The sequence below is a fragment of the Mirounga leonina genome, unplaced genomic scaffold (genome assembly GCF_011800145.1).
Source record: "Mirounga leonina isolate KUSES-001 unplaced genomic scaffold, KU_Mleo_1.0 Mir_376, whole genome shotgun sequence".
NCBI lineage: Eukaryota > Metazoa > Chordata > Mammalia > Carnivora > Phocidae > Mirounga > Mirounga leonina.
In genome coordinates, this window is record NW_023270718.1 from 9,292,609 (window position 1) to 9,319,199 (window position 26,591).

At 57.4% G+C, this 26,591-nt stretch overlaps 2 protein-coding genes across 4 annotated transcripts; one reads left to right on the forward strand and one right to left on the reverse strand.

Annotated features, from left to right (window-relative positions):
* Positions 1 to 215: 215 nt before the first annotated feature.
* On the forward strand, positions 216 to 15,140 carry EPN1 (epsin 1). 3 transcript variants are annotated; one of them, XM_034986227.1, is made up of 11 exons: positions 216 to 415; positions 3,099 to 3,424; positions 7,631 to 7,880; positions 8,837 to 8,961; positions 9,312 to 9,386; positions 9,939 to 10,022; positions 11,364 to 11,649; positions 12,292 to 12,402; positions 12,561 to 12,644; positions 14,177 to 14,434; positions 14,534 to 15,140. In XM_034986227.1, exons 2-11 carry the CDS (start codon positions 3,197 to 3,199, stop codon positions 14,740 to 14,742), a joined length of 1,710 nt encoding a protein of 569 aa, XP_034842118.1. In that variant the 5' UTR covers positions 216 to 415; positions 3,099 to 3,196; the 3' UTR covers positions 14,743 to 15,140. The 3 variants fall into 3 exon arrangements, with proteins under 3 accessions (XP_034842118.1, XP_034842119.1, XP_034842120.1); XM_034986228.1 differs by having other exon boundaries at positions 12,564 to 12,644; XM_034986229.1 differs by having other exon boundaries at positions 7,715 to 7,880.
* Positions 15,141 to 17,969: 2,829 nt separating this feature from the next.
* Positions 17,970 to 26,081, reverse strand: LOC117998006 (ret finger protein-like 4A). Its single transcript, XM_034986525.1, is given in 4 exon segments — positions 17,970 to 18,662; positions 20,011 to 20,032; positions 20,034 to 20,198; positions 26,016 to 26,081. Coding segments are annotated over 4 exon segments (591 nt in total). The 3' UTR covers positions 17,970 to 18,324.
* Positions 26,082 to 26,591: the final 510 nt, after the last annotated feature.

The window sequence follows — 26,591 nt, forward strand, 5'->3', positions numbered from 1 at the left end:
GCGCGGCGCCCGGCCGTCTTGCCCGCGCGCCGGAAATGACGCTGCAGGGCGGGCGGGCGGGCGGGCGGGCGGGCGGGGCTGCGGAAGCGGCGACCGCGCAGGCTCCCGGCGGGGGGGCGCCGGGTGCGGCGCGGAGGGCGGGGCGCGCCGCCACTTCCGCTTCCGGCCCGTCGCCGCCTTCGGTTGCTTCCCGTCTGCTCGGCGGCTCCCCTCCCCCGCCGGGCTCTCTGCGCCCCTCCCGGGCGCCGGGGCGGCGGGGCCGTCGGCGTGCGGCCCGTCCGTGCGTCCGCGCGTGCGCCCGAGTGCGCCCCCGCGTCCGCCGCCCGCGCCAGGCGCGCGCCCCGCGACACCGAGGCCGAGCGGGGGCAGGGGTCTGCCCGCCATGAGCCCCCGGAGCCCGGCGTGAGGGGCCGAGGTGAGCGCGGGCCGGGGGCGCGGCGGGCCGGGCGCTCGGGCGTCCGTCGCGTGTGGCCCCTCGGCTCAGCCCCGCGGCCTTTGTGTGTGTGCGCGGCCGGCCTGCGCTCGGGCCCCGCCGCTGCCGCTGCCGGGTCGGGGTCCGCCGGGGTCCGTGCGCCTGCCGGCGTCCGGGGTCGGCGCGACGGCGCTGTCCCCTTCCTCGCCCTCCCCCGGGCCCCGCGTCTGCAGGTCCCGGGGACCCTGGACACCGCTCTCCCCCCGTTTCTCATTCATTGCCGTCCCCGCGAGCCCGGGCCCCCGCGCGCGTGCGGGGCTGGGTTGGCCTGGGACGTGCCCCCTCGCGCGGGGCTTTGGGTCCCTGGCGCGGTGGCCTGGAGTCCGGCTCTGCAGTCAGGCCCACTGCTTGCCGTGCACTAGTGCCCCTCGGCTGGCTTCTCCGGTCGGCGCCGTGCGTGTGCGCGGAGGTGGCCCTGGTGAAGCGCCCCGCTGCTGGGAGCTCCGGATTCCATTACTGCTCCCAGATTTCGCGTTCCACACCGAGCGTGCCCTGTCAGTCCTTTGGACGCTCCCTGGCGACTTTTGCCCCGCGTTGCTCTCTCTTTAACCCAGTACTTCTGCTGGAATGCGTTTATTTTGAAAAACTTGGTCCCGTTCTGAGCAGTCGCGGGAATTTTAGCTTGGGTGCCCTGTTGACTTTTTTTTTTTTTTTTTTTTAACGCGCCTTCGTACAGTTCCATAGCCTTAAAGCAGGGCATCTTCTGATACCACCCTTCTGGAAAAATGCTCTTTGCCTCTGATGATAAGGGCCGGGCAGCTTTATTGAGCTACTATCTGTGGGGCAGGGTGCCAAGCGCTCTATGTACTCATCTTATTTAATCACCCAGCCTGCCAGGTAGGAATTCTTTCCTTCAGGTCAGAGTCTCACAAACTGAATCGCAAGGAGGTTGCGCTGTTGGTAGCTCCTGGCCAGGATTGGGGCCCAGGTTTCATGTGTTCTGTATTCTTAGTTTTTTCCTGCAAATTTGTAGCATCAGGTTGTTGTCTGTTCGTTCAGGGTCTCAGTCTTTGCCCTTGGTCGTCTGCCTCACTGTCTACCGAGTTTCTGTCTCTGTCTCCTGTGACTTCTGCTCACCGTGTCTCTGGGTAGCTTCTCTCTCTCCCGTCAAGTGTCTCGTTCCCGTTCCCTCTGTGTTCTCTGTGTCGGTCCCACCAGCTCTTCATCTCAGTGTGTCTGGCTGGCCTGCTCGGCCCCCTGACCGTGTCTTTCTGGCTGTTCACATGTGCCTTCAAGAGCCTGGCTCTCCAGCCTGAGTTCAGAGCCTGGGGTCAGCTGCCTGTCCCAGGACTTAGGTAGGTTGTGGGAGGGCTCGTTGGCGTGGATGTGGACTGTGGTGGTCAGAGTTGGCTCTGGAGCCAGGCCCGGGGAGTGGCTCTTCCTGTGCCTCAGTTTCCTCCGCTGTGAGGTGCTATGAATCATGGAGTTGGGAGGATTAATTGAGTCGCTGTGTGTAAAGCTTGGGGAAGAATGCCCGGCACAGGGTCTGCCTGGTTTCCGTCCTTTTGTTTCTTCCCCTCGCCTTTCTCTCAGCACACGTTAGTTTAAAAGCGGAGTTTTGGCGTCCAGGCAGCCACAGGTGGAGTCTGCGCTGCTGTGCTTGGTGCGTGACCTTGGCTGAATTGTCCAGCTTCCACGAGCCCCTGCCTTCCCATTCAGAATGCTGCTGATGGTGTTGGATGAGATAATGGGCATCTCTTGGTCAGCGAGCACCTGGCATGCGGCTGGGACCCCGGCAGCGGCTGTGCTCGCCCTTATCTCTCCTTCCCTGGGCCTCCAGCTCCCCCACCCTTGGGACGCCTTGTCCCCCTGGCATTGCCCGCCTCCTGCCTGCCTCTTTGTTCCCTTTATGGTCTCCTTGTGTGTCCTTGTTTCTGCCTCAGGTTGTGCCTGGCCCACTCCTGCTCCAGAGGTCTTTCCTGCCTTCCCTCCTTCTCTTCCTTCCAGCGGTTTATTGAATGGCTCTTCTGGGGCAGCTGCTCTGATGGGAAAATTCGTGTCCATACAGACATGGTTTCTGTCCCCATGGGGCTCGTGGGTCGGCCTTAGCCACAGAGTCAAGACAGACGAGTATATAATCACGAGGATGCCTCAGTCTACCCGTGGGGCCCCTGGGGAACAATGACCACGGTGTTTGGGTGTGTAAAATCTGGGAAGCTTAAACAGACTTCTCAGGGTGAGTGGGCGTGATCTGGGTGGTGAGGGAGAGGAAGAGCAGGGTGACCGTCTCATAACCGCCCATGTTCATAGTGCATTTCCCACGCACCGGGTTCTCTCAGCTCCCTGGGTTACAGAACGAAACCCCAGTTTTTAGGGGGAAAACTGAGGTGCAGGATTTCCTGGCCCACCCAGGGCAACAGGGTAGGACGTGCTGCACTGAGCTGCTGCCGACCTACGATCCCTCACTGCACACTCTGCCTTCCTGCCTCACTGAGCAGGGCCCCCAAGCAGGAAGGAGCTGGGCATATTTGAGGAACTGAAAGATGGACTGGGTGACTAAGATGGGGGTTAATGAGGACCAGAGCCTTCTAGGCCCCAGGGGCAGTGGGGAACCCCATGAGGGTGTGGGTTCAGGCTGGGCAGCCCCAGGTCCCGCTTGTATTTCCAAAGGGCCTTTCCTTCTCAGATGCAGTGACCCACCAGCTCCTGCCACTGTCGTCTTCCTCGAGTCACTCCATCTCGCCACACCCGGGGGGCCCAGCACCCTCGCCACCACCCGCTACCATGTCGACCTCGTCGCTGCGGCGCCAGATGAAGAACATAGTCCACAACTACTCAGAGGCCGAGATCAAGGTCCGAGAAGCCACGAGCAACGACCCCTGGGGCCCATCCAGTTCCCTAATGTCTGAGATCGCTGACCTAACCTACAATGTCGTCGCCTTCTCCGAGATCATGAGCATGATCTGGAAGCGGCTCAATGACCATGGCAAGAACTGGAGGCACGTCTACAAGGTCAGTGCCCGGGCCTGTAGCGGGCCCTCACGTGCACACGACTGCGTGGGTGGGCGCAGGGCTCAGGTGGGGGTGCCACTGGGCCCACCTTCCCCGTGTTGCGGAGGAGCTGGGGTTCTAGGTCTTTATGTGCGGTCTCTCTCCCTTCGTCCCTCTTCTCATTTAATGAAGGTAACAGACACGAGAGCTTGAGAATGTTGAGTCTTAGGACTTCGAATTCTTTTTGAAAACATGGTACATTGACGGGCTTCGTCCACATAGAAGGCCGAAGTGGGTGCCCAGTGTTCGTCCCTCTGTGTGCCCAGAGCCCAGTTTCCTCTCAGAGGCAGCTGGTGTCCCCAGCGTTTGTGTTCTCCTTCAGGTGTGTGTGGACGTCCACAGGCACCAGGGAATTCTGGGAGCCGTGGGGCTGTTGTGTGTCAGCTCTGGTTATGTTGTCATAGGCGATTATCAGAACTCAGAGCTGCACGTGAGAACTGGTGCATTTTATCATACGTAAACTACCCCCGGTCTTAAAAAGGAAAATGGGCCTATATCTTAGAGATCGTTTCTTGTCAAAATATGGATTTGTCAACTTTTTTCCTTCTTTCCTTTGTTCTTTCCGTCCTTTTCTCTGCCCTTCCTTCCTTCCCTTTTTTAACAACTGCTGGTAACTTGGTGTTGAATTTTTAAGTAGTTTGTGGTGTTTTGCTTTTGTTAACAAGACTGTCACGAGTAGCCTTGTTTATTTGTCATTCTCTGGAACTGGAATTTCTGGGTCAAGGGGCACATGCACGTGTCATTTGGAGAAACGTGGACAGAATGCCCTCCACGGGAATCCTTTTGCTGGTCCCTAGTGATGTGTGCACGTGTCCTCATCTAGTGACCAGACAAGACTACAGGCTGTGGTCAAGGGGAACGTGTCTTTGGGCAACACTCAGTGAGCAGTTTTTCCATTTTCTGGCCTGGGTCCTGGTATCCTCCCCTTGGGTCAAGAAGTGGCAGTGGGCACAGGCTGGGGCAGATGGCCAGGTCCCACTCCTGGCAGTGAGGCTCAGACCAGCCTGTGGACCTCCTTCTGTGTGAGCTGGAGCGAGGTTCAGCCGTGTTGGCGAGTCCTCTTGCTGCCGTTTCTTCAGTGAACGTTGGCGGAGGGTCTGCTCTATGTGTGGCCGTGGACGAGGCAGATGAAGCTGCTGGCCCCATGGACTCCAGCTGGGGCCTCTGCCGGCTGGGCTCTCCGTCCCTCACCGGCACGGTAGCTCCCTCATTTCCCTTGGGCCTGGAAATGCTCTGGCTCGTTTTCACGCCCATCCCGACAAACCCGGGTTGGGTTCTCATTCCCGTGGGCTCTGTGCTGGGTCAGTTATGTTGCTGTTTGTTGTGAAGGACTGGGTGGCGTTTGTCTAGCTGAGAATCAGGGAAAGGGTGAGGGGTATGGGTGAGCCTTCGTGTGGAGGCGAAGGGAGGAGAAGCTTGGTGGGGCTCATGGACCGTATGCGAGGAGAGGTGAGTCCTGAGGGGCCCTGACTGCAGCTGGAGACACGCAGCTGTGGGCACAGAATCCCCGAGAAGTACTTTCCTGTCCCCACTCTTTAGGTGGGGACGTGGAGGCATGAGGAGGCTCGGGGCTGCCCAGAGGGCAGGGGCAAAGGAGTCCCGGAGCCCGTTCTGACTCAGCTGTCACCTCTCTGCTCTGAGGAATCAGGGTCTCAAGTTTTCTTTCTTTTTTTTTTTTTTTTAAACATTTCATTTATTTATTTGACAGAGAGAGACACAGCGAGAGAGGGAACACAAGCAGGGGGAGTGGGAGAGGGAGAAGCAGGCTTCCCGTGGAGCAGGGAGCCCGATGCGGGGCTCGATCCCAGGACCCTGGGATCATGACCTGAGCCGAAGGCAGACGCTTAACGACTGAGCCACCCAAGTGCCCCAGCTTTATTTTTTCAAATAAGTGTGGAAATATTTTAATAAGTATGTATCGTTTTTATTTTTAAGAAAACGTGTTTTTATTTTTAAGAAATTTACCTTTTTTTCAAGTAAGCGTGGAAATATTTATCTTTTTTTTAAAGATTTTAATTATTTATTTGACAGAGACACAGCGAGAGAGGGAACACAAGCAGGGGGAGTGGGAGAGGGAGAAGCAGACTCCCCACTGAGCAGGGAGCCCGACGTGGGGCTCGATCCCAGGACCCTGGGATCCTGACCTGAGCTGAAGGCCAGCGCTTAACTGACTGAGCCACCCAGGCGCCCCTCAAGTTTTATCTTTTAAACCAGAGGTCAACGCACGACGGCCACGGGTCAAATCTGGCCTGTCGCCCATGTTTGTAAAGCCTGTGGGTGCGGCCGGGCCCGTGCGTCTGCAGCTGCCTCCCTCTGAGGCACAGAGCTGAGTGGTCAGCACAGGGGCCGTGTGGCCCGAAAAGCTGGGTTATTGATCACCTGGGCCCTTCAGAGGAAGTTTGCTGGTCCCTGTGTTAGACGCTCGTACACTGATCCGTCCGCCATCCGTGAGCAAGCGCTTTTGAAAATTAACGGGGACTGTTGAGTTGTCCTGTTGCTTGCTTTTGAGAAAACGTCCACGTTTGCCGTTGTGGTTCCCATCGTGAGCGCGCGACCCCGCAGCTCTCACACGTGCGCACACCTGTGAGGCCAGCACCCAGATGGAGATGGAGGGCGTCCCCATCCCCCCAGGCCTGCTCACGCACCCTTCCCCCAGAAGCATCCTGCCCTGTCTCCTGTCTGCCAGGCTGGTTCTGGAACTCTCCATGGGCTCATGCACGTGGTCCTCTGTGTCTGCTGCATCTGGGAGGTTTCTTTAGTTACCTCGCTGTGTGTGCTGCTTGCATCCCATGAGCACGCTGTGCATCCTCCGTGTGCATTTGACCCTTGACGGGCGTTTGGGTTACTCCGGGTTCCCTGTCTCTCTAACCGCACTCACTGCCAAGCTCTCCAGAGCCCTGGAAACGGGTTCTTCCAATTTGTTGGGTGCGAGTCCCATCCCGGACGGAGGCGAGGCCGTCTGTTTGTGTCACGTAGGGTGACTGACCTGCCGGGAGGCGTGCGTTGTATGTGCAGCCATGGTGTTCCCAGCAGAGCTGGCCCAGGGTGCGCCGAGCCTGCCTGCCCTCCATGCCCGGCGCGGTCTGCTGCTTTCTTTCTGCCGTGATGCCGAAACACCTCGAGGGCTGGTTAAAGACTCACCTCTGATTCCTGTTGACACACCTTCGGGCAGCCGGCCAGGTCCAGGTCCGGCTCCCGAGGACGGTGGCGAGTTACCCACGACCCACAGCGGGGTCCCCGGCACATCTCATAGCTGCTGAGCCAGCTCAGCCCCAATGGCCGGGGCCTCCCTCTGTTGTTCGGCTGTGCTCTGGGCGGCTGTCGGGGGCACTCTGAGGTGCACTGTTGTCTGAGGACTGGCGCTTTTTGCTCCCGTTTAACTTTGCCTTGTCGGGAAGAGAATTTGTCCTCCGCCCTGGAATGCCGCGGCTGGCGCGGGGTGTCCCACTGCCCTGCAGAGAGGGGGCCTGAGCACACCCTGCCGCTTGGCGCCTCCCTCCCTCCCGCCGATTCGGGGGTGGGGGGAGTCGCCTCCTCGTCATCCTGAGTTGTGAAGTCTTCGGCAGGAGGGGTGATGCTTTCCAGACTCTCGGACGGTGGAGAAAGCGGTGTGCGGGCCCCTGGCCCGGGCTGCTCTGGGCGATAAACAAGCGTGTCTTTGTGGCTGTGCTGCTTTGGGTGTTCCTCTTAGAGAAGTGGAGCGGGGCCTGCACCCCTGTGGGAAGTCCGGGTGAGGCTGCAGGGGCTGCCGTTCCTTCCGTCTTTCTACCAGACGTGTGGATGCCGTGCCGCACGAGTCCCCCTCGGGAAGCGTGCAGTGCCGGGGCATCGAGCGTGTTCCCTGCCGCCTACGTCCAGAGCGTTCCTGTCACCCTGAGCACAAACCCCGTATCCGTTAAGGATCCCCCAGCCCCTGGCGGCCGTGAACCCCCTTCCTCTGTGGGTGGGCCTGGCGAGGACGTTCCGTGTGAGCACAGCCATGCGCCGCGCGCTCTTTGGAGTCTGGCTGCTTTCACGCAGCACCGCGTCGTCGGGGTCGTCCCGGCAGGTGGCCGCTCGTGGCTGTGCTCTGTTCTTCCTCGCGCTGTGTGGGGTCCGCCGTGTGGGTTGGTGCTGGGACTGGGGTCCCGGCGGCCGTGTGAGCGACCGGTGTGCCCCGCCCCGAAGGCCATGACGCTGATGGAGTACCTCATCAAGACCGGCTCGGAGCGTGTGTCACAGCAATGCAAGGAGAACATGTACGCCGTGCAGACGCTGAAGGACTTCCAGTACGTGGACCGTGACGGCAAGGACCAGGGCGTGAACGTGCGCGAGAAGGCCAAACAGCTGGTGGCCCTGCTGCGTGACGAGGACCGGCTGCGGGAGGAGCGCGCCCACGCGCTCAAGACCAAGGAGAAGCTGGCGCAGACCGCCACCGGTGAGGCCGCCGCCCCCAGGAGGTCCCTCCCGGCCCACCCGCCCCTTCTTCTCCAAGCCCCTGGTGGCCTCCTTGCTGGGCGCCCCATGCCCAGCCGCCGAGCCCTCTCGCTCCCTCTGCTGCCCGGCCAGGCGGGCCGGAGTTCCAGATTCAGGCCCTCCCCTCCCATGACGGTCCTCCCCTGTCCCGTCCCCCTCACTGTAGGGCCCGAGAGCCGAGAACCTTTGTGTTCACGCAGAAATGTTGACCAAGAGCCACTCAGGGCCCGGGGGTGCCCCTGCCCGCAGCCTGGGCCCTGGAGCTGCCAGCCGGGTTTGCCCCCGGGCCCGCCTGAGGGCACTCAGTGCCTGAGACCAAGCGCACGGGACCTGGAGGGGGCTGCCTAGGGTGGGGGGTTCGGGTCGGCTCTCTGAGGGGCCCGTGCAGGCCAGCTGGGATGAGCAGGCGGGCGGCTCCCCCCAGCTCAGCTGGTCCTCTGCCTGCGTTAGGCCCCCGCGCCCTGTCCGTCCCTCCTTCCAGATGGTCATCCCCCTTCCCATTCTCTGCCTCCCTTCCTTCACTGCTGCCCCTCACCCCTCGCGTCAGCCACAGCCGGGAAGAGGTTGGGGGCTGAGGATGCGGGCGCAGTTGTTCCCCGAACGCCCAGCTGGTCCTGCTGTACAGTTCTCCAGCAGCCCTGGAAATGCAGGCCGCTGGACGTGCTGGGAGCTTTGTGGGAGCCGGGATGAAGGACCTGTGTGTCCCGCACCCGCCCCGGGCTCTGGGCCAGGCCCCAGGCGTGCAGTGTGGGAATCTGGGTCGTGGGCTCCGAGGCTCCCAAACTTCCTCCCTCTCTCCTGGCGGGCTCTTGCTCTCGGGCCAGCAGGGCTTCTGGGGGCGGCGGAGGCCCGCCGTCCGGGCTGCGGGGCCCCCTTCCCCTTCTGCACCGGGGTCTCAGCTGATTCTCCCCACGGCAGCCTCCTCAGCAGCGGTGGGCTCTGGGCCCCCGCCCGAGGCGGAGCAGGCGTGGCCACAGAGCAGCGGGGAGGAGGAGCTGCAGCTGCAGCTGGCCCTGGCCATGAGCAAGGAGGAGGCCGACCAGGTGCCGGGCGGGCTGGGGGGCGCGGCGGGGGTTTGCCTTTGGTTCTGCCATCCCATCTCCATCCTTCGTCCCGCAGCTCCTGAGGGCTGCTGCTCGGTCTTCCCCCCGCCCTGCCTCTCTGGTCTGTCCGCTGCTCCCCTCTGCTCGCCCTCTGACCTCGTCCTGAGAATTCTTGTTCTTTCTGCGTGGATGCCTGTCTCTCTCTCCTGTCTGTGAGCTGTCCGTGGCTCTCTCCGTCCCTGGCTCCCCTCCGTTGCTCTGTGTGTGTGTGTCCTTCCTCTTCTCCCTCCTTTCTTCTCTCCCCCCATCTCGTGTCCCGCCCCGGCCCCTTCACGCTCTCTCTCCCCCAGCCCCCGTCCTGCGGCCCCGAGGACGACGTCCAGCTCCAGCTGGCCCTTAGTTTGAGCCGAGAGGAGCACGACAAGGTCAGAGCAGCCTCCCTACCCTCCGTAGGGTTCCCCTCAGACCCTCCTCAGGTCCCCACTTCCTTGCGCCTCCTTTCCCCACCCCAGCCCCATCCCTAGTCTGCACACGTTCTGCCGAAGCATTTCCAGCTGGGAGACCTGTGTCAGACGGATTCTCAGACGGGTGCAGTCTCAGCAGGTGAAGCAGATGCCTCGTAGCTGCTCCCGGTGGTGAGGGAGCCCTTCCCTCACCCTCCGGCACAGCCCGGGGCTTGGTCACCTCCACCCAGCACAGCAGACGCCACAGACTCAGGCATCTGGCGGGAGGGCCCGTCCTCCCCGGGGCCCCATGCTTCCCAAGCCTGTTGGAGCCGTGCCGGGCCAGGCCCATCTCCCGCACACCACCCCTGTGTCCCCCTCCCCCCTCCCCACACATTGTCCACATCCCATTTTAATTTTGTCACTTTTGTCTGGGTGGGAGAGGGTCACTGGGGGCCGTGCACTTGGGCGGGGGGCAGTCCTGCCACTCACATTCTGACCCTCCCTTGCCACCTGCTTCCGTGACCCGAACAGGAAGAGCGGATCCGCCGTGGGGACGACCTGAGGCTGCAGATGGCCATAGAGGAGAGCAGGAGGGAGACCGGCGGCCAGGAGGAGGTGAGCACGGGCAGGCCGCCCCACTCGCCATGCGCTCCGGGGCCTCGGGCAGGGCACCAGGCGGCGGCTGCTGCAGGTAGCTGTCTTCTCACGGAGGTGCGTGGAGACCTGGAGACCGGAAGGCACTTGGTCAGTGCCCGGGGAGCACAGAGCGCTCTAGGTGTGACCTCCCTGTCTCTGCCGTGGGAGACTCCGCTGCTCCTGGTCAGTCCTTGTCACTGAGCAGCCCGATCGTGCGAGAAGGGGATGGCGTAGAGCTCCTGCACGCTCGCGTTGTCTGGGCGCCTCCTCAGGGTCCGCCCACACCCCGGACTCCGAGGGTCGGTGGGTGAGCGAGACCAGTCTGGTCCCCAACCTTCTGGGCCTCCAGTCCCCCCGGTGGAGACAGATGACGTCTGGTGGTGTTCTTCAACCCTTCTCTTGGCTCTGAGGGTGGACGGGTTTCCTCCTCCTGTCGGGGCCACGGTCACTCACGTGGCTGGGGCATCCACGCTGGCCTCTTGTGTGGCCTCACGCCGGGCGCTGTGAGTGTTCCTGAGTGTCTTCATAGTGTGGTCGGCCTCCGCAGGGGGGTGGGTCATGGGGCTAGCTCCGATCAGAGGGTGTAGACACTCTCCTGATGGGCATGGGGCAGCTCTTGGTGGAAAAGCCTGCTCACGCCGGCTTCGGCCAAAGGGTCTCCCGGATGCCTGACAGCTCAGAGTGTCGGTCCCAGCACCTGCTGCTTTTGTCCTGTGGGGACGGGAGATGTGTGCCTTTGCATCCAGAGACACCAGGGCCTCTGGTTGGCTGGGTTCACCCCCAGGACAAGGGGAGGTTGTATGCACACGCATGTACGTTGGTCACGTGAGGCACTGGAGGCCTGGAGCGTGCAGTGATGTGGGACGGGTGCTGGGCCTCAGCCAGGACCGTTCAGGGGGGCCTGTGATGACCCGAGACTCGGTGGGCGCCCCAGGGCAGACCTCCCAGAGTGCGTGGGGAGTGCACAGGCAGGGCTGGGAGGAGCGGCTTTGGGCTTTGGCCTCTGTTCTCGTTCCGGGTGGGAACTGGGGAGTGGATGGAGGGATGGGGGCAGGACCAGGTGGGACTCTTGGATTTGGTGCTGGGCTGGGTTGGGCTGGGGTGGTGGGGGAGCGGACAGAGCGGGGGCGGGGTGGGAATGGGAGGTGGGGAGGCTGCCTCCTCCTGTCTCACGGCCCCCGGTTATCCCTCTGTGGCGGCCAACGCCTCGGCTCTCTCCTCTCTCTTGTTCTGCGGCCATCTCTCCTCCAGGTTCTCTTCCCAGTCCCCTGGCCTGGCCTGCTCGGACCTCATATGCTTCCTCTCCTTTGTTTCCTGCAGTCATCCCTCATGGATCTTGCTGACGTCTTCACGGCCCCGGCTCCACCGCCAGCCTCGGACCCCTGGGGGGGCCCAGCGCCCATGAGCGCCCCCACCTCGGACCCTTGGGGGGGTGCCCCTGTCCCTCCAGCTGCTGATCCCTGGGGTGGTCCAGCCCCTACACCAGCCTCTGGGGACCCTTGGAGGCCAGCTGCCCCTGCGGGGCCCCCGGTTGACCCTTGGGGTGGGACCCAGGCCCCTGCAGCTGGAGAGGGGCCCACGCCTGACCCATGGGGGAGCTCTGATGGTGAGTGCTGGCTGCCTGCCTACTCCAGCCTCCACATCCAGTGTGCAGTGCGGGGCACACCCTGGGGCAGGGACACATACAGTCAAGCGGGTGACAGGCAGCTGGGGGGGGTCAGATAAGACAGCCCAGAGGAGGGTGGGTGAGGGAGCCTTGAAGGATAATGGGAAGGGCACCAGGGGGTGTCGGGCTGTGGAGAGGCTGCCAGGGTGGAGTCAGGGTGGGGTGTCTGGTGAGCCTGGGTACAGGCAGTCTGGGAAGGGGCCACATACCCCGTGGGGACTTCAGGGAGCTCTGGGGGCTTCGGGGTGGGGGTTGGGCACACCTAGGTGAGGCACACACTCAAGGCCCCTTACCCAGCTGGCGAGCTTCTTGGGGGCTTTCCAGAGGCCTCAAGGCTGAGGAGGGCTTTGCCAGGAAGGGACAGGTGGGCAAAGGCCCAGCAGCGGTGTACCATGGGTACATCGTGGCACCAGGCGGGAAGGGCTGGCTGGGGCTGCACCCACCTGAAGCCTCTGGGATGTCCAGCTGCATCCCAGGACATCTGGGACGGGGGGGGGGGGCTTCTGGGAGGGAGTGGGCTTACATTCGTAGGTGACAAATCCTCCAACCACCAGCTTCTCACATGCCTCCTTCCTCACCCAGGTGGGGCCCCAGTTGGCGGACCCCCTGCCTCTGATCCCTGGGCTCCAGCCCCGGCCTTCTCAGACCCCTGGGGAGGGTCACCTGCCAAGCCCAGCACCAATGGCACTGCAGGTACTGGGGGGCTCTGGGGTCAGGCTGCGGGGGCCTGAGAGAGAGAGTGTGTGTGTGTGCAGGTGAGCGTGAGGTGTCTGCTCTCGGGTGCTGGGGGGCAGGGGGAGTGGGAGGCTGGTCCCCTCGACCAGCTGAGCCGACATCCTGGGCCCCTACAGCAGTGGGTTTTGACACGGAGCCTGATGAGTTTTCCGATTTTGACCGACTGCGCACAGCCCTGCCAACCTCCGGGAGCAGCACGGGTGAGCCGCCCCGCCCCCGCCGTGCCCCCCGCCGTGCCCCCCCCGCCCTGCCTGTGCCCCAGCCCCCCGCCCGCAGGCTCCTTGGCAGGCGGGCTTCTGAGTGAGGGGTTAAGCAGGGTGGATTGCAGCTCCCCATGGGCCGTGGTTTTATTAAAGCTTGTTGGTTTATCTTGGAAAAGAAAGCTTTAACTTTGTTTCGAGTAATTTTGTATTTAGAGAAAAGTTGCAAGAATAGTACAAACAGTTCTTTTTCCGGGGCTTCCCCGTATAGTGATCTCTGAGTTCTCTGCCCCCTGGAACGTTTCTCTGCGTGTTTCTGAGCGCCCGGCCGGCCGTACCTGCATTATCAGCAGTGTGGTGACCACAAGGGGCCTCTGGCGAGTGTCCCCTTCCTGGCCTGCCCACGGTTGCCTCGGGGCCCAGTGCATCTTTCCCAGCAGGCATCCCATCCACGGGGCACCTCGCCTTTGGGTGTCCTGGCTCCTGTGTTCCCTCCTCCTGGCCAGAGTCCAGGCTGGCTCTGTTCTCGATAGGAGACCCGTCCCTGCGAGCTGTCCGGAGGGCACGGGAGCCTCTCTTCCCACAGCAGTGGTGGTGCCTTCGTTCCCTTTCCTTGTTCATTTTTGAGTGACGTGGGCCCGCAGGAGGACGTGGGACTGGTGGGGCACCAGCGGTCCCCTCCCGTCCCCCCAGGCCCACCTTGGTTACTGTGCAATCTGTAGTTGGCGTTCCTCTGGGCCTCTCCTCTCTCTGCACCAATTTGTGCATCCTCCAACGTCAGATAGGATTCCTGGGCGCCTGGGTGGCTCAGTCGGTTGAGCGACTGCCTTCGGCTCAGCTCATGATCCTGGAGTCCCGGGATCAAGTCCCACATCGGGCTCCCTGCTCAGCAGGGAGTCTGCTTCTCCCTCTGACCCCCCCCCCCCATGTGCGCGTGTTCTCTCTCTCTGTCAAATAAATAAATCTTTTTTTTTTTTTTTAAAGATTTTATTTATTTATTTGACAGAGACACAGCGAGAGAGGGAACACAGGCAGGGGGAGCGGGAGAGGGAGAAGCAGGCTTCCCGCGGAGCAGGGAGCCCGATGCGGGGCTCGATCCCAGGACCCTGGGATCATGACCTGAGCCGAAGGCAGATGCCTAACGACTGAGCCACCCAGGCGCCCCAATAAATAAGATCTTTAAAAAAAAAAAAAAAAAAATAGGATTCCTGAATCTCTTTCTTTAAGGAAATCAGGTCAAGCTGATAGACGTTACCCAGGCTACTGGGCTCCTGGGTGCCTGCCATTGTCTGTCCACCGTGAAGTTTCTGCTTGGGACTGTGGGACCGGTGGGGTTTTTGTGGGGCTATGTGAGCACCCCTCAAGTACTCTTGTCCCTTGGTGGCTCTCCCCAGCACTCTGCCCCGGAGGCCATGCGCTGCTTTTCCTTGGACCCGTGTTCCTCCCTGGGCTCTGCCTCTCAGTACCACGGCCTCCCTGTTTGAGGCCCCCACTGTCCATCTTGCCCTGACCCCCTCTCTGGCTTCTTCTAGGGGAGCTGGAGCTGCTCGCCGGAGAGGTGCCCGCCCGCAGTCCTGGGGCGTTTGACATGAGTGGGGTCGGGGGCTCTCTGGCTGAGGCCGTGGGGAGCCCCCCACCCGCAGTTGCCCCAACACCACCACCGCCCACACGGAAGACACCAGAGTCATTCCTGGGGCCTAATGCAGCTCTCGTCGATCTGGACTCGCTGGTGAGCCGGCCGGGCCCCACGCCGCCAGGAGCCAAGGCCTCCAACCCCTTCCTGCCAAGCGGTGAGTGTGGGCCTCCCAGGCCGGTCCTGCCTGCTGACCTCCTCCCCAGGCAGACCCCTGACTCTGCTCTGCGTGTCTCTTCTCCTTTCTCTCCTGTAGGAGCCCCGACCACCGGCCCCTCCATCACCAACCCCTTCCAGCCCGCACCCCCTGCGACGCTCACGCTGAACCAGCTCCGGCTTAGCCCTGTGCCCCCGGTCCCTGGAGCACCACCAACATACATCTCTCCCCTTGGTGGGGGCCCTGGCCTGCCCCCCATGATGCCCCCAGGCCCCCCGGCCCCCAACACTAACCCCTTCCTCCTATAATCCAGGAGGGAGGGGGATTTGGCCTGGCCTGGCTTCCCCCATTTCTGCTCCCTGGGAGACCAGTGTTGTGAGTGCATGTGAAGCGGGGGACCCCCCGCCCCCACCCCAGCACCCTCTCCCTCCTGGGGCCCACTCACACTACACCCTCTTCCATGTCCCCCCACCCCACCTCCCTGGAGAGAAACTGGACATGGGGGATGGGGAGGGGTGCTGGCCAGAGGAGGACCCCTTTCCTGTGGCATTAGGGGAGGGACAGCTGGGGGTCCCCCCATCCATCCCCCTCCCTCCCAGCTGGTCCCTCAGTCAGTGTTTGAGCCTCCTCGTCCCCATGCACATCCCTTGGTGAATCCTTGGTGATAATTTTGGCGACTTCGGGAATAAATGGCAATTCTCACGGGTGTGGCTCCCCCAAGTTCCCATCCGTGATTCATAGGACCCCTCACCTGGGGGCCAGGGCTCCAACCTGGTTGCCTCTTCTCGGAAGCCTTTCTGTTCTGGGGGCAGGTGGGGCTGTGTGGGTGCGGGGGGGGGGGGGCGGTGCAGCCCACTTAGGGCTGGAGAGCTGATGGGGTTGTTGGATGGGGGTCAGGGGTCGTCCAGGGCTCGGTAAGCTGCTGGGGAGCCCTTGACAGCACTACCGTGCTGTGTCCCAGCGGACGGGACCCCCACCGCGCGCACATCCCCCGTCCGGCCAGTGGTCCTGAGAAACCGGAGTCTGCTGCTGCTGGAGCCCGGCCCCCCCGGGGCCACCCATTTGCTGGGCCTGTGTTCTTCCCCCGCTGACCCGCCCCCGCTGGATCCCTCGCCCACGGTGATGAGGGCTGAGCGTCTCTCCCCAAGGAGGTGGCCCGCTTGAGAGGCTGGCTTGTGAGCCCCGAACAGCCATGGGGACGGGGGGCTGAGACAGATGGCAGAGCAGGAGTGAGCTCAGGAGAAGGGCGGTGGGACTCCTGTCCCTGCTGTCCGGGGGGGGGCAGGCTGACAGGCTCCCTCCTGCAGATGACCGGCGGGGACTGGAGGGCTGGAGGGAGGGAGGGGAGAGCGGCAGCCTCCCCATCCAGAGAAGGGCGTGCCTGGGGGCGCTGGAAGCTGGCCGGGAGTGTCTCTTGGGCTGGCCCCGGAGCGCGGCGCCGTTGCCGGCTCGGGCGCCCCATCGTGCTCTCCTGGAAGGCTGTGGTGGTCCGCGCGTCCGTCCTCGTCACACGCGAGCAGCACGGCCAAGCCCAGCAGCAGCGCCGTCACACGCAGCTGCACAGCTTAGGGCTTTTCGGCATTTGCTCCCGGGCCTGCTCCTTTCCCGTCCTTCGGCGCGAGTGCACCTGGCCTCCGAAGGCCTTGTGGCCCGCACTCGTTCGTCTGTGCAGAATATGCTAGCCACCACTTCCCAGTAGAGCGCCCATTCGTCCCGATCGCCTGCGCTTGTGACCCATCCGACCTGAACGCCGAAGGAGCGCAGCCGTCTAATCTGTGCCTGCCTCACCGGTTCGTGGCTCTCCGCCGCGCTGCCCCGGCGGCCGCTGTGGGTGCCTGTGGGCTTCCACTGGGTGTGTCTGCAGGGGCCGAGGGCCGGAGGGGACAGGGTGGCCCAGGGCTTGTCTGGGGGGGCGCCGGGGTCTGTGACGCGCGTGGCTCTGGAGACGGAGGTCCTGCGCTGTGCGTCCAGCGCCGGACCCCAGCGCGCACCCCGCCCGCGCTCCCCTGCTCGCCAGCGCCTCGGTGCGTGTGCTCGCGCGGCCCACTGCTCCAGTCCTTCGCGCGCGTTCCGTCGCCGCCTGTCTCAGCCAGCCTCCGCCTCCGCCTCACCTTCCCTCGAGAACTCGGTCTGCCTCTCCGTGCAGATCCTCTCCTCCTGCTTGGGCCCCATGCCGCGCCGCCCTGCGCGTTGGACCCCATGCCCCTTCTGCGCTTTCGGGCTGCACACACCCTGCGCTGGGCTGTGACCCCGCCGGCAGTCAGCGCATGACGCCCCGACGCGGGTGGGCCAGCCAGGGCCCGGCCGCCTGCTGCTGCTTGTAAATAAAGGTTCACTGGAACACGGCCCCTTGTTTTCATATTGTCTGTGGCAGCTTCCATCTACAAAGGCAGCGGGAAGTAGATAGGGCAGACACCACGTGGCCCGGAGCCGAATGTATTTACTACCCGACTAAGAAGAGTTAGCTCCCTGCAACTCCTTGTCTTGGTGTCTGCAGGCCTGTCACGCCCCTGCCCCGAGACAGCCACACACTCCCCAGGGGCGCTGTCTTTGCCATCCTTCGCTTCCTATTATTTCTCTGGTGTCATTCTGCTTTTAGGGCTGATTCCTTTTCATCACTCATGTATTTTAGTTTGCATATTTGTAATTTCAGAGGGCTCCATTTAACAATTGCTCCTTACAATGCACATTTTATGGACGTTTTCAAGCACACAACTCAACGACAGTGTCATAATCTGCCTCCCAGTCCCTTGAATGCCCGCGGGACTTGACGGTCAGTGTTCCTGGCTGGTCCTCCTCATCCGCAGCACCCTGGGAGCCCCCTCTGAGAACTGCACCGAGGCAGTCCCTTCTGCTGCTCGGGGACCTGCAAGCGTTTGCTCTCCAGGGGGGATGACCCACCGTGGCAGAAGTGCTCCTGGTACCTAGGAAGATTCTCACTGACCGTCTCCATGATCGGACAGATTGACCACATACAGAAGTTAAGCATGGTCCTTATTGGAAAGGGCTGGGTCCCATGCACATTCCCCCTGCCAGGGTGGCACACACAGTCCCCCCTGCAATGACACGCCCACCAGCCGCTAGAGAACCCCCCCTGGGCTGACAGCCACCAGCTCACTCCCTTTACCCCACGGCCTGCAGGCCATGGCACAGTGATGAGGGGCAGGGGCAGCTAGAGGGTGCCAGGCTGCAATCCCCCTTCAGTGGAGGCCACCCCCTGATTGCCCTGCCTGCCTTCTTCCTATATTCCAAATGCTGTGCACCTGAAAGGAATGTGTGCATTTCAGCCGTTGAGGGAAACTGAATACATATACACACATACTTACTGTTTCCGTAGGTTTTGCTTACATAGTACCTAGAAAATCAATCTGTTCGGTCACATCCACGTTTTTATTTAGCTTATAATCTCCATCACACACGAAGTTAATACTGCGGAAAATAAATACGTTTGGAAATTGATCTGAAAATCCAGAACCCATTCACTGGAACAGAAATATGAAAAGTCCCAAAGAGAATGACTGTGGCGATACTTATGTTTGAAAGGCACTGCTCCCTTGTGTAATTAGTGTTCCATGCTTTTCTGCTGCCTGCCGCGCCGTCCACGTAACAAGCAGGAAAGGTCCCAGCTGCGGCTCTGAGCACACGGGGATTCTCCAGAAACTTTGTTCTGTATCAGAGCCCACTGGAGCTGGACTCATCACAGGACAGATTCTCAGGAAGCCTTGACCGTCCGTGATGGGATCCAAAAGAGCAAAAAACGGACACAGTGTCTCCACAGCAGGAATTTCAGTGAAGGTGAAAATACGGGATCCATCGCTAATGTGATAAAAGGAAACGGTGCCGAAATTCATGTACAGGAAAATCCCTAGTCCGTGCAACCGGGGGCTCCCCTAGAGAACAGTCACAGGCATGGTGCTGGCTTGGAAGAGCTCTCCTTTTCTCAAGCCCACCGTCCAGAAGCCAAGTTCTGCGGACAGTAGAATTAGCCCTCGTCGATTAGCAGAGTCTCTGCACACACCCACATCCCATTCCTTGCTCGTCCCCACGTCCACCTCCCAGTAGTGGCGGCCAGAGGGGAACCAAGGGGAGCCTAGGGCACACGGGGCATAGTTGAATCTTTCGGCTCGGACTCTCCGGTTCTGTTTGGAATACCCACAGCGGACACTCCTCGGGTCCTCAGAAACGACGAGGTAGTGGTTGGTGGTGTCAACATCCAGGGTCACCTCCACTGTGGAGGGAAAACAAGCCAATCAGCAAACACACGTGCTCGATGGCACTCTGCACATCTGCTGCAAAGGCCCCGGTGTCTCGCCCACCTTCACGTCTTCACCCTGTGCTTCCTCCCTGATCAGAATTGCCCTGGCCCCTGATGTGGTCGAATGTAGAGAGAGAATGATTATAATCAGAACTAGTCCCTCTGACCCCTACTAGGTGTTTTCTTCACATTAAGTTCTCTAACTATTCGATTAAAGATGCTTCTTCCTTTGGCACAGATCATACACGAAGAGACCATGACTGTTGCTTGTTCTCAAAATTATTATGCAAACCACATATTCCATTGACGTACCGTCACCAAATGAATATGTGAATGATGGCAACTTAATCTTAGAACATTAAATACGGACGTTTTTCACGTCTTCTTGCCAATTACCTTCTTCTTTTACTGCCGTTAACAGGCAAACGCATCCCAGACCTTTGATTCCTGGGGTTGCAAACACACAAAGAAGTAAGGCTGGGGGTCCTGAGAGGAGCTGGGTGACAGTCCAGGCAGAGGAAGGGGCTCCGTGGACAGGAGTGGGGATGTGCTGGGGTCTGGCAGCAACTTAGTCGCAGGGCATGGCTCAGAGGGGTGGGGAGATTCCATGCCATGGGGACCGTGCGTGCTGCCTACATCTGCGGCCCCTGATCAGGAGGCTTCCTAAGGGGACCATGCGGACGGAGCCAACACAGCCCGGAAACAAACCCTCTGGACCAAAGACCAGCTGTTTCACTTGGCGCCCTGACATACAGCTGTTTGGAAGATGCTCAGACTGTCTCACCATCACAGCGGACTTGACCAGACTTGTCATGTTTCTGGGACAGGGCTCGCCATCCCAAATTCGAGGTGCATGGAGCTACACTCAGAACACAAAGCCACCCCTGTCCTTCACAAAGACACTGGGGACCACAGGGCCCACCACAGCACACTGCTCAACCCCATTCACACCAAGGGCCACACCGCTCCTCAGGACCCATCCTAGGAGAGCCGGGACAGAGCCAGAAGGAGCAAGGACTCGACCCCGCTCCAGGCAGCCTGGGAGGTCCCGCCTGGCATCCTGGCTTGAGCCGGTGAGAAGTGCTGGGGAACTGGGAGAACTCACCCTAACTCGGAGTTGTGAGAGAGTCAGGCATGATTTCTCTCAGGTGCAGGTCCGGGCCGGAAGCTTATTTTCTTACAGATGGTTCTAATCTATACTTCTAGGTAAGAACAGCTGTGGCTTGCAAAGATAAACATTTCAGCTCATGCCCTTGTGTGTGGAGAGTTGTAGGCAAGTTACGTTTTCCAGGGCTCTTTAGGGGTCGGGGGCAGGCCGTACCGTGGAACTTGCGCATCTTCGGGGTTCATCTGCAGAACGGCTGTCAGCTGGGGCTCCAGCGCCTTGATCCTCGAAGCCAGCCTCCCGAGATGGGTACCGGGCCTGAGGTCCTTCTTCTGAGAGACCACGGAGCGGGAGGGGCTCCTTCCGCAGGAATCCGTGCAGCAGAGGCAGCCGACGAAGCCACACTGCAGGTAACGGGCATGTCCAGGTGATTCAGACACACCGGACATCTGCGTCTTTCTTTAAAGTGTCCGGCCGTGGCCACTGTGAGGGGAAGATGCGCAGAGGGGACTTGGCGAGCGCCGGACGGGGATCAGGCCTCGGGCCGCTTTCACCTGGGCGCGGGGTCCCGAAGGCACTGCGTGCAGACAGGACTCGCGGCTTCTGATACTCAAAATGCTGGTTGGCACAAGGACCCCACCCATCCGCCCGACTGTGTTCCCCGGGCTGTGCCTTTCCTCCCCAGGACTCCCTCCGTCACCGGAGGCCCGCACCTCCCGCCCCCTGCACCCGTTTTGCCCATCCCTCACCCCCCCTCTGGCAACCACCCGTTTGTTCTCCGTCTTTGCAGGTCTTTGTAGACATTTGAGAAACACAAAGGAGACGTGGGAGGTGGGACTCACCTCAGCCCTGCTCTGGCCCCAGGTCTTCCCCAGCAGTTCTGAGCGAGATCCCCCAGGAGGGGATTTTATTAGGGATGCTTCCCCGCCCGCAGCCTCCCTAATCCAGTCAGAATCGGATTTCCTGCTGCCCTGCCCATCAGTGGGACTTTTCTCGCACGTTAGAGAAGTACTTGTATCTCGAAGGTGTTATTTTTCACAATGTCGCCATAAAATCATTCTAGATTAGATGTGGAATATTCCCTCTGCTAGTGATAAGAATTGGAAGCAGGGTTACAATTTTTTAAAAAATGTGTCATCGTTACTAATCTTTGTACACAAACGAGGCCAGTTTTAAATAGTTTTGATCATGTCAGTGAAACCCCCCCATTTTGAGCCAGAAAATGGGTTAAGCCTACTGAGAAGTGTCTCCTAAAATCCCACTTACTAGACCACAGTCTCTTCTTCAAAAGTGTTTCTCCGCAAACGTGAGCCCCGGGAACGTGTTTCTCCGCAAACTTCCTTACAAGTTCGGAAAGCAAAGCCCAAAACTGATCCCTGATGACAAGTCAGCCACTGGAGGTCCCAATTTATGTTAGTTACAGAATCAAAGATTAAAGATGTTTCACAGTATTCGTGTTTTCCTTCCATCACAACATAGATGAGAGGAGATAAGACACTGGGAGACATTTCTTTTCAAACGTGGGCAAAACCTGTTCCTCGTGGCATCAGAGGACTCATTGGGGATCTCGGATGAAGGGGCAGGATGAAAAATTGGGGACGGCGGGAGGTGGCAGGGCTTTAGACGGTGCCTAAGTGATTATGTTCAATATCGTTCATTTCATCATTTCCACGGCAATCCCTTGTTGGCACTTGCTGGAGATCCTTACCCCATGTCATCCCAAGCAGAGGCGCGGGGCCGGCCGACAGTTCCCACCTCCCCGAGTTCTAAACCCGAGCCTCGTCACGGTTGTCCCTCCTGGGCCCGAGCCTGAAGGGCGTCCCGTGTAGACAGGGGCAAGGCCTCTGTGTCTGCTCGTCATTTTCTCACAAGATACTTGACATAATGGTGTTTTTTTTTTCTTAGACTTGTAGGGAAAAAAAGAAATCTCTGTAATTCTAGTTTGTGGTCGAGTGGTTGGTTTGGGAAATGGGGATTGGGCAGCGCCAAGGGAACCCCAAAGTCCCAACAGCTCAAAAGTGATTCTGTCTCGTGTATCTGGCGTTGCTTCCTTCCTTTGTTCTAAAACATTTACTAAGTAGTTAACTATTGTGAAGCAGGGTCCGTGTTAACGTGAGCCATTAACTCAGTCCTAGTTCCAGAGTCGGGAAAGATTTCTGTGGGAAAGTTTTATCAAGTGGAGAAAGACAGAATAAACCAGGTTAAGTGAAAAGGGGCCATGTGGGCCACGGGGTCTGCCCATTTGTGAAAGTACTTCTGTTCTCCCCACAGTGGAGAGGAGCCTGCATGGGGCACAGACAACACTCCCCTCATCATTTCGGGTGACCCGAGGAGTGTGCCATGTGGGCGTATCAACCAGATTCCGAAAAAGCATGCTGAAGAGCTCAGTTTTGCACTCTGTACCCTGGGTTCACCTCGGGACGCCACTGGGAGGTGGACATGGGAACCAGCCACGAGTGGGATCGTGGCATTTGTAAAGAATTTATTTCCCCCATGGAGAAGTCAGAATGTCTTCAGGATTTGGATTCTGGGCTATGAATGGGAGTGTCCACCACAGGGGCCCCACACGGCCCCTGGTGAGGCTTCTCCTTTAGAAATCATTCTCTTATTTCAACGTTAGCAATGGCTCTCTTACCTTCCCCTTTACCGAAACTTCTGGTCCTGAGGTAATGCAGGTCCAAGCTGATTGAGGAATAATATATTTGCTAAGTAATCACGTTCTACTATGGTCCAAAGTAGGGTGAAATGGAATTCGGCTGTACATTATCCCCTTGTATGAGATCGAGTCCTCCGCCTGGTATTACAGCTAATGAATGACTAGAAAAAAAATCCCTTATTGTCATCTGACTTTGCTGCACATTTAAAGTAAAGAATGCAAGCGTGTAAAAAATCATTTAAAATATTTTTGAGGGGTGCCTGGGTGGTTCAGTCAGTTAATCGTCTGCCTTCAGTTCAGGTCATGATCTCCAGGTACTGGGATTGAGTCCCACATCGGACTCCCTGCTCAGTGGGGAGCCTGCTTCTCCCTCTGTCCCTCCCCCCGCTTGTGCTTTCTGTCTCTCACAAATAAATAAAATCTTTAAAATATTTTTGGAATTCATGAAGATGAAAGAGTCATAACGACAGCTCAGAAATACAAATATAAAATACATATATTTTCCCAGTGTAAGTTGAGGTTTGGTTTTTGTTAGATATTTTCCTACTTATTTTGTCCTTGATTCTCCATATATGAAAAGCCCGGGCAAGATTTGCTTTGTGAGTCACAGCTCTTGCACTTCTAACCACCTCTGATAAATGAAGTAATTATAAAACCTGACTCGGGTCAGCTCACACCCGTCCCCCAGGTGGCCCCCTTGTGCTCTCCTGTTCTGACGGAGGCTTCCCGCCTCCATCCTACTTTCTGAAACACCCTCCAGAGGTCCAGGACTCCTCTGATACCAGGACTGCTCCGTTTAGCAGACGTTTATGTCTCCTGGTGCCTCGGGACATCTTGACTATCCGCTCTTCACAAGACTATTTAAAATCACTGCAGTTTAAATTCACAGGTACATAATGACCCACCCTTCCTTCTGCCTGGAAATATTTAAGCATGTTCGATCTGGCGAAACTCCAATGAAGGCATGGCCGCCTGATTGTTCCTTCCTAGCAGAACCTTTCCTCTGGTCCCATGACAGTCATTCCTCCACCTTGTGCTGCCTGCACAGTTGTGAACCTTCCTAGAATCGGGCTCTGCAGAGCTGTGTTGTTCTTCATGTTCCTTATTGAGACGGCCGCTCTGGAAAGCCAACACCCTCGCCTTTGTTGCTGACATTAAATCACAGAGTATCCGGCACATCACCGCAGTGTAATGAAGGACAACCTAAGAAGTTAACGGCTGGCACCGTGATCTAATCATATATACTTGATTTACCCACTTAATCTTTCAATGATTAAATTTTAAAGTCAATCTGGTCTCTTTTTCGTGTTTCTTCCCCCCACCCCTGGATTTTTATCATCCAAACAAAAATCTCTCATCCCGTGGAGGTCATCCAAAACAAAAATTACATCATAATGAACAGATATCTCTCCAAAGAAGACATACAAATGGCCAACAGACTCATGAAAAAGTGCTCAACATCACTGGGCATCAGGGAAATACAAATCAAACCCACAATGAGATACCACCTCACACCGGTCAGAATGGCTAAAATTAACAAGTCAGGAAACGACAGATGTTGCGAGGATGTGGAGAAAGGGGAACCCTCCTACACTGTTGGTGGGAATGCAAGCTGGTGCAGTCGCTCTGGAAAACGGTATGGATGTTCCTCAAGACGTTAAAAATAGAGCTACCCTATGACCCAGCAATTGCACTCCTGGGTATTTACCCCAAAGACACAGATGTAGTGAAAAGAAGGGCCATATGTACCCCAAAGTTCATAGCAGCAATGTCTGCAATAGCCAAACTGTGTAAGGAGCCAAGATGCCCTTCAACAGACGAATGGATAAAGATGTGGTTCATGTATACAATGGAATATTATTCAGCCATCAAAAAACCCGAAATCTTGCCATTTGCAATGATGTGGATAGAACTAGAGAGTCTTATGCTAAAGAAAATAAGTCTATCAGAGAAAGATAATTATCATATGATTTCACTTAAATTATGTAGAATTTAAGAAACAAGACAGAGGACCATAGCGGAAGGGAGGGAAAAATAAAGCAAGATGAAATCAGAGAGGGAGACAAAACATAAGAGGTTTAATCATAGGAAACAAACAGGGTTGCTGGCGGGGCGGGGGTGGGGGATGGGGTAACCGGGTGATGGGCATTAAGGAGGGCACATGATGTGATGAGCACTGGGTGTTGTATGCAACTGATGAAATTCTACCTACTAAATTCTACCTCTGAAACTAATGCACTATATGTTAATTAATTGAATTTAAATAAAAAACATTCTGGAAAAAAATTACATCATAATGGACTATAGGAAATGACTTTGTATTTCTTCCCAGCTTTATTGAGATATAAAGGACATGTAAGGTTGTGTAAGTGTAAAGTACCGCGTGTTGATTTTGAAAAGGAAATAGTAAGAGTACATGCAAATTGGGGCGCCTGGGTGGCTCAGTCGTTAAGCGTCTGCCTTCGGCTCAGGTCATGATCCCAGGGTCCTGGGATCGAGCCCCGCATCAGGCTCCCTGCTCAGCGGGAAGCCTGCTTCTCCCTCTCCCACTCCCCCTGCTTGTGATCCTGCTCTCACTATCTCTCTTTCTGTGAAATAGATAAATAAAAAAATCTTAAAAAAAAAAGAGTACATGCAAATTATTTGTGATACATGTCTCGGGTGTAGAGGTTACATTTCACGTGAAGAAAAAGAAGGAGAGCTTTGAAAAATAGATTCAGGGTTGACACAAATGGAACATAGTATAGGAGGATCCTGTATCCTGGAGGATACAGGATAAAGCAACAGGTTCCTGAATGACAGGCTGAACCCCAGGAGAACCGAGACCCTATTATTTTACTCTGGGTTGAATCTCAGTGTTCTGTAAGGTGCTTATTGCCATTGAGCTTTATTCTTTATTTTAATGCCTCATTTTTCTTCTCATATAAATAATAATTGTTTCTTTGCAAAAGTTTCCAAACCCAAGATAAGCAAATAAAAGAAAATATGAAATGTATAAATAAAATATCAAACAGAAAAAAAAATGGTCACAGTGGAATATCATTTCAGTCTATTACAAATACATGGGTTTTAGAATTTTGGAAAGTCAAAAATAGCATGAAAATATATGTGCTATGTTAGGATCCATAAACAACAACAAATTTTTTTTTAAAGATTTTATTTATTTATCTGAGAGAATGGGAGACAGACAGCATGAGAGGGGAAGGATCAGAGGGAGAAGCAGACTCCCCGCTGAGCAGGGAGCCCGATGTGGGACTCGATCCAGGGACTCCGGGATCATGACCTGAGCCGAAGGCTGTTGCTTAACCAACTGAGCCACCCAGGTGCCCACATCATAAGTTTTTGATGTAGCGTTCAATGATTCATTAGTTGCGTGTAACGCCAAGTGCTCATCCCAACACCCGGTCACCCCATCCCCCCACCCGCCTCCCTTCTGTAACCCTTAGTTTGTTTCCCAGAGTCCAGAGTCTCTCATGGTTTGTCTCCCTCTCTGATTTCTTCCCATTCAGTTTTCCCTCCCTTCTCCTGTGGTCCTCCGTGCTATTCCTTATGTTCCACATATGAGTGAAACCATATGATAATTGTCTTTCTGTGCTTGACTTATTTCACTTAGCATAATCCCCTCCATCATCTTCATCATCACCATCATCACCATCTTTATCACCATCATCACCTTTATTACCTTCATCATCATCACCATCTCCATTTTTATGGGGGTGGGGGAAATACAGTGAAGTTAAGACACTTGCCCATGGCCACAAAGATAGCTTGGAATAGAGCCTAGGTGACTGAGTGTGGCAGGTTGAGCGCTTAACCACTTTTAACCTTCTATGTCAGATTCTGTGGCAGCTACCAGGGAATGCCACACACAAAGAAAGAAAGAAGAAAGAGGAAAGAAAGAAAGAAAGAAAAGAAAGAAAGAAAAGAAAGAGAAAGAAAAGAAAGAAAAGAAAAGAAAGAAAGAAAAGAAAGAAAGAAAAGAAAGAGAAAGAAAAGAAAGAAAAGAAAAGAAAGAAAGAAAAGAAAGAGAAAGAAAAGAAAGAGAAAGAAAAGAAAGAGAGAAAGAAAAGAAAAGAAAAAGAGAAAGAAAAGAGAGAAAGAAAAGAAAGAAAGAAAGAAAAGAAAGAAAGAAAAGAAAGAA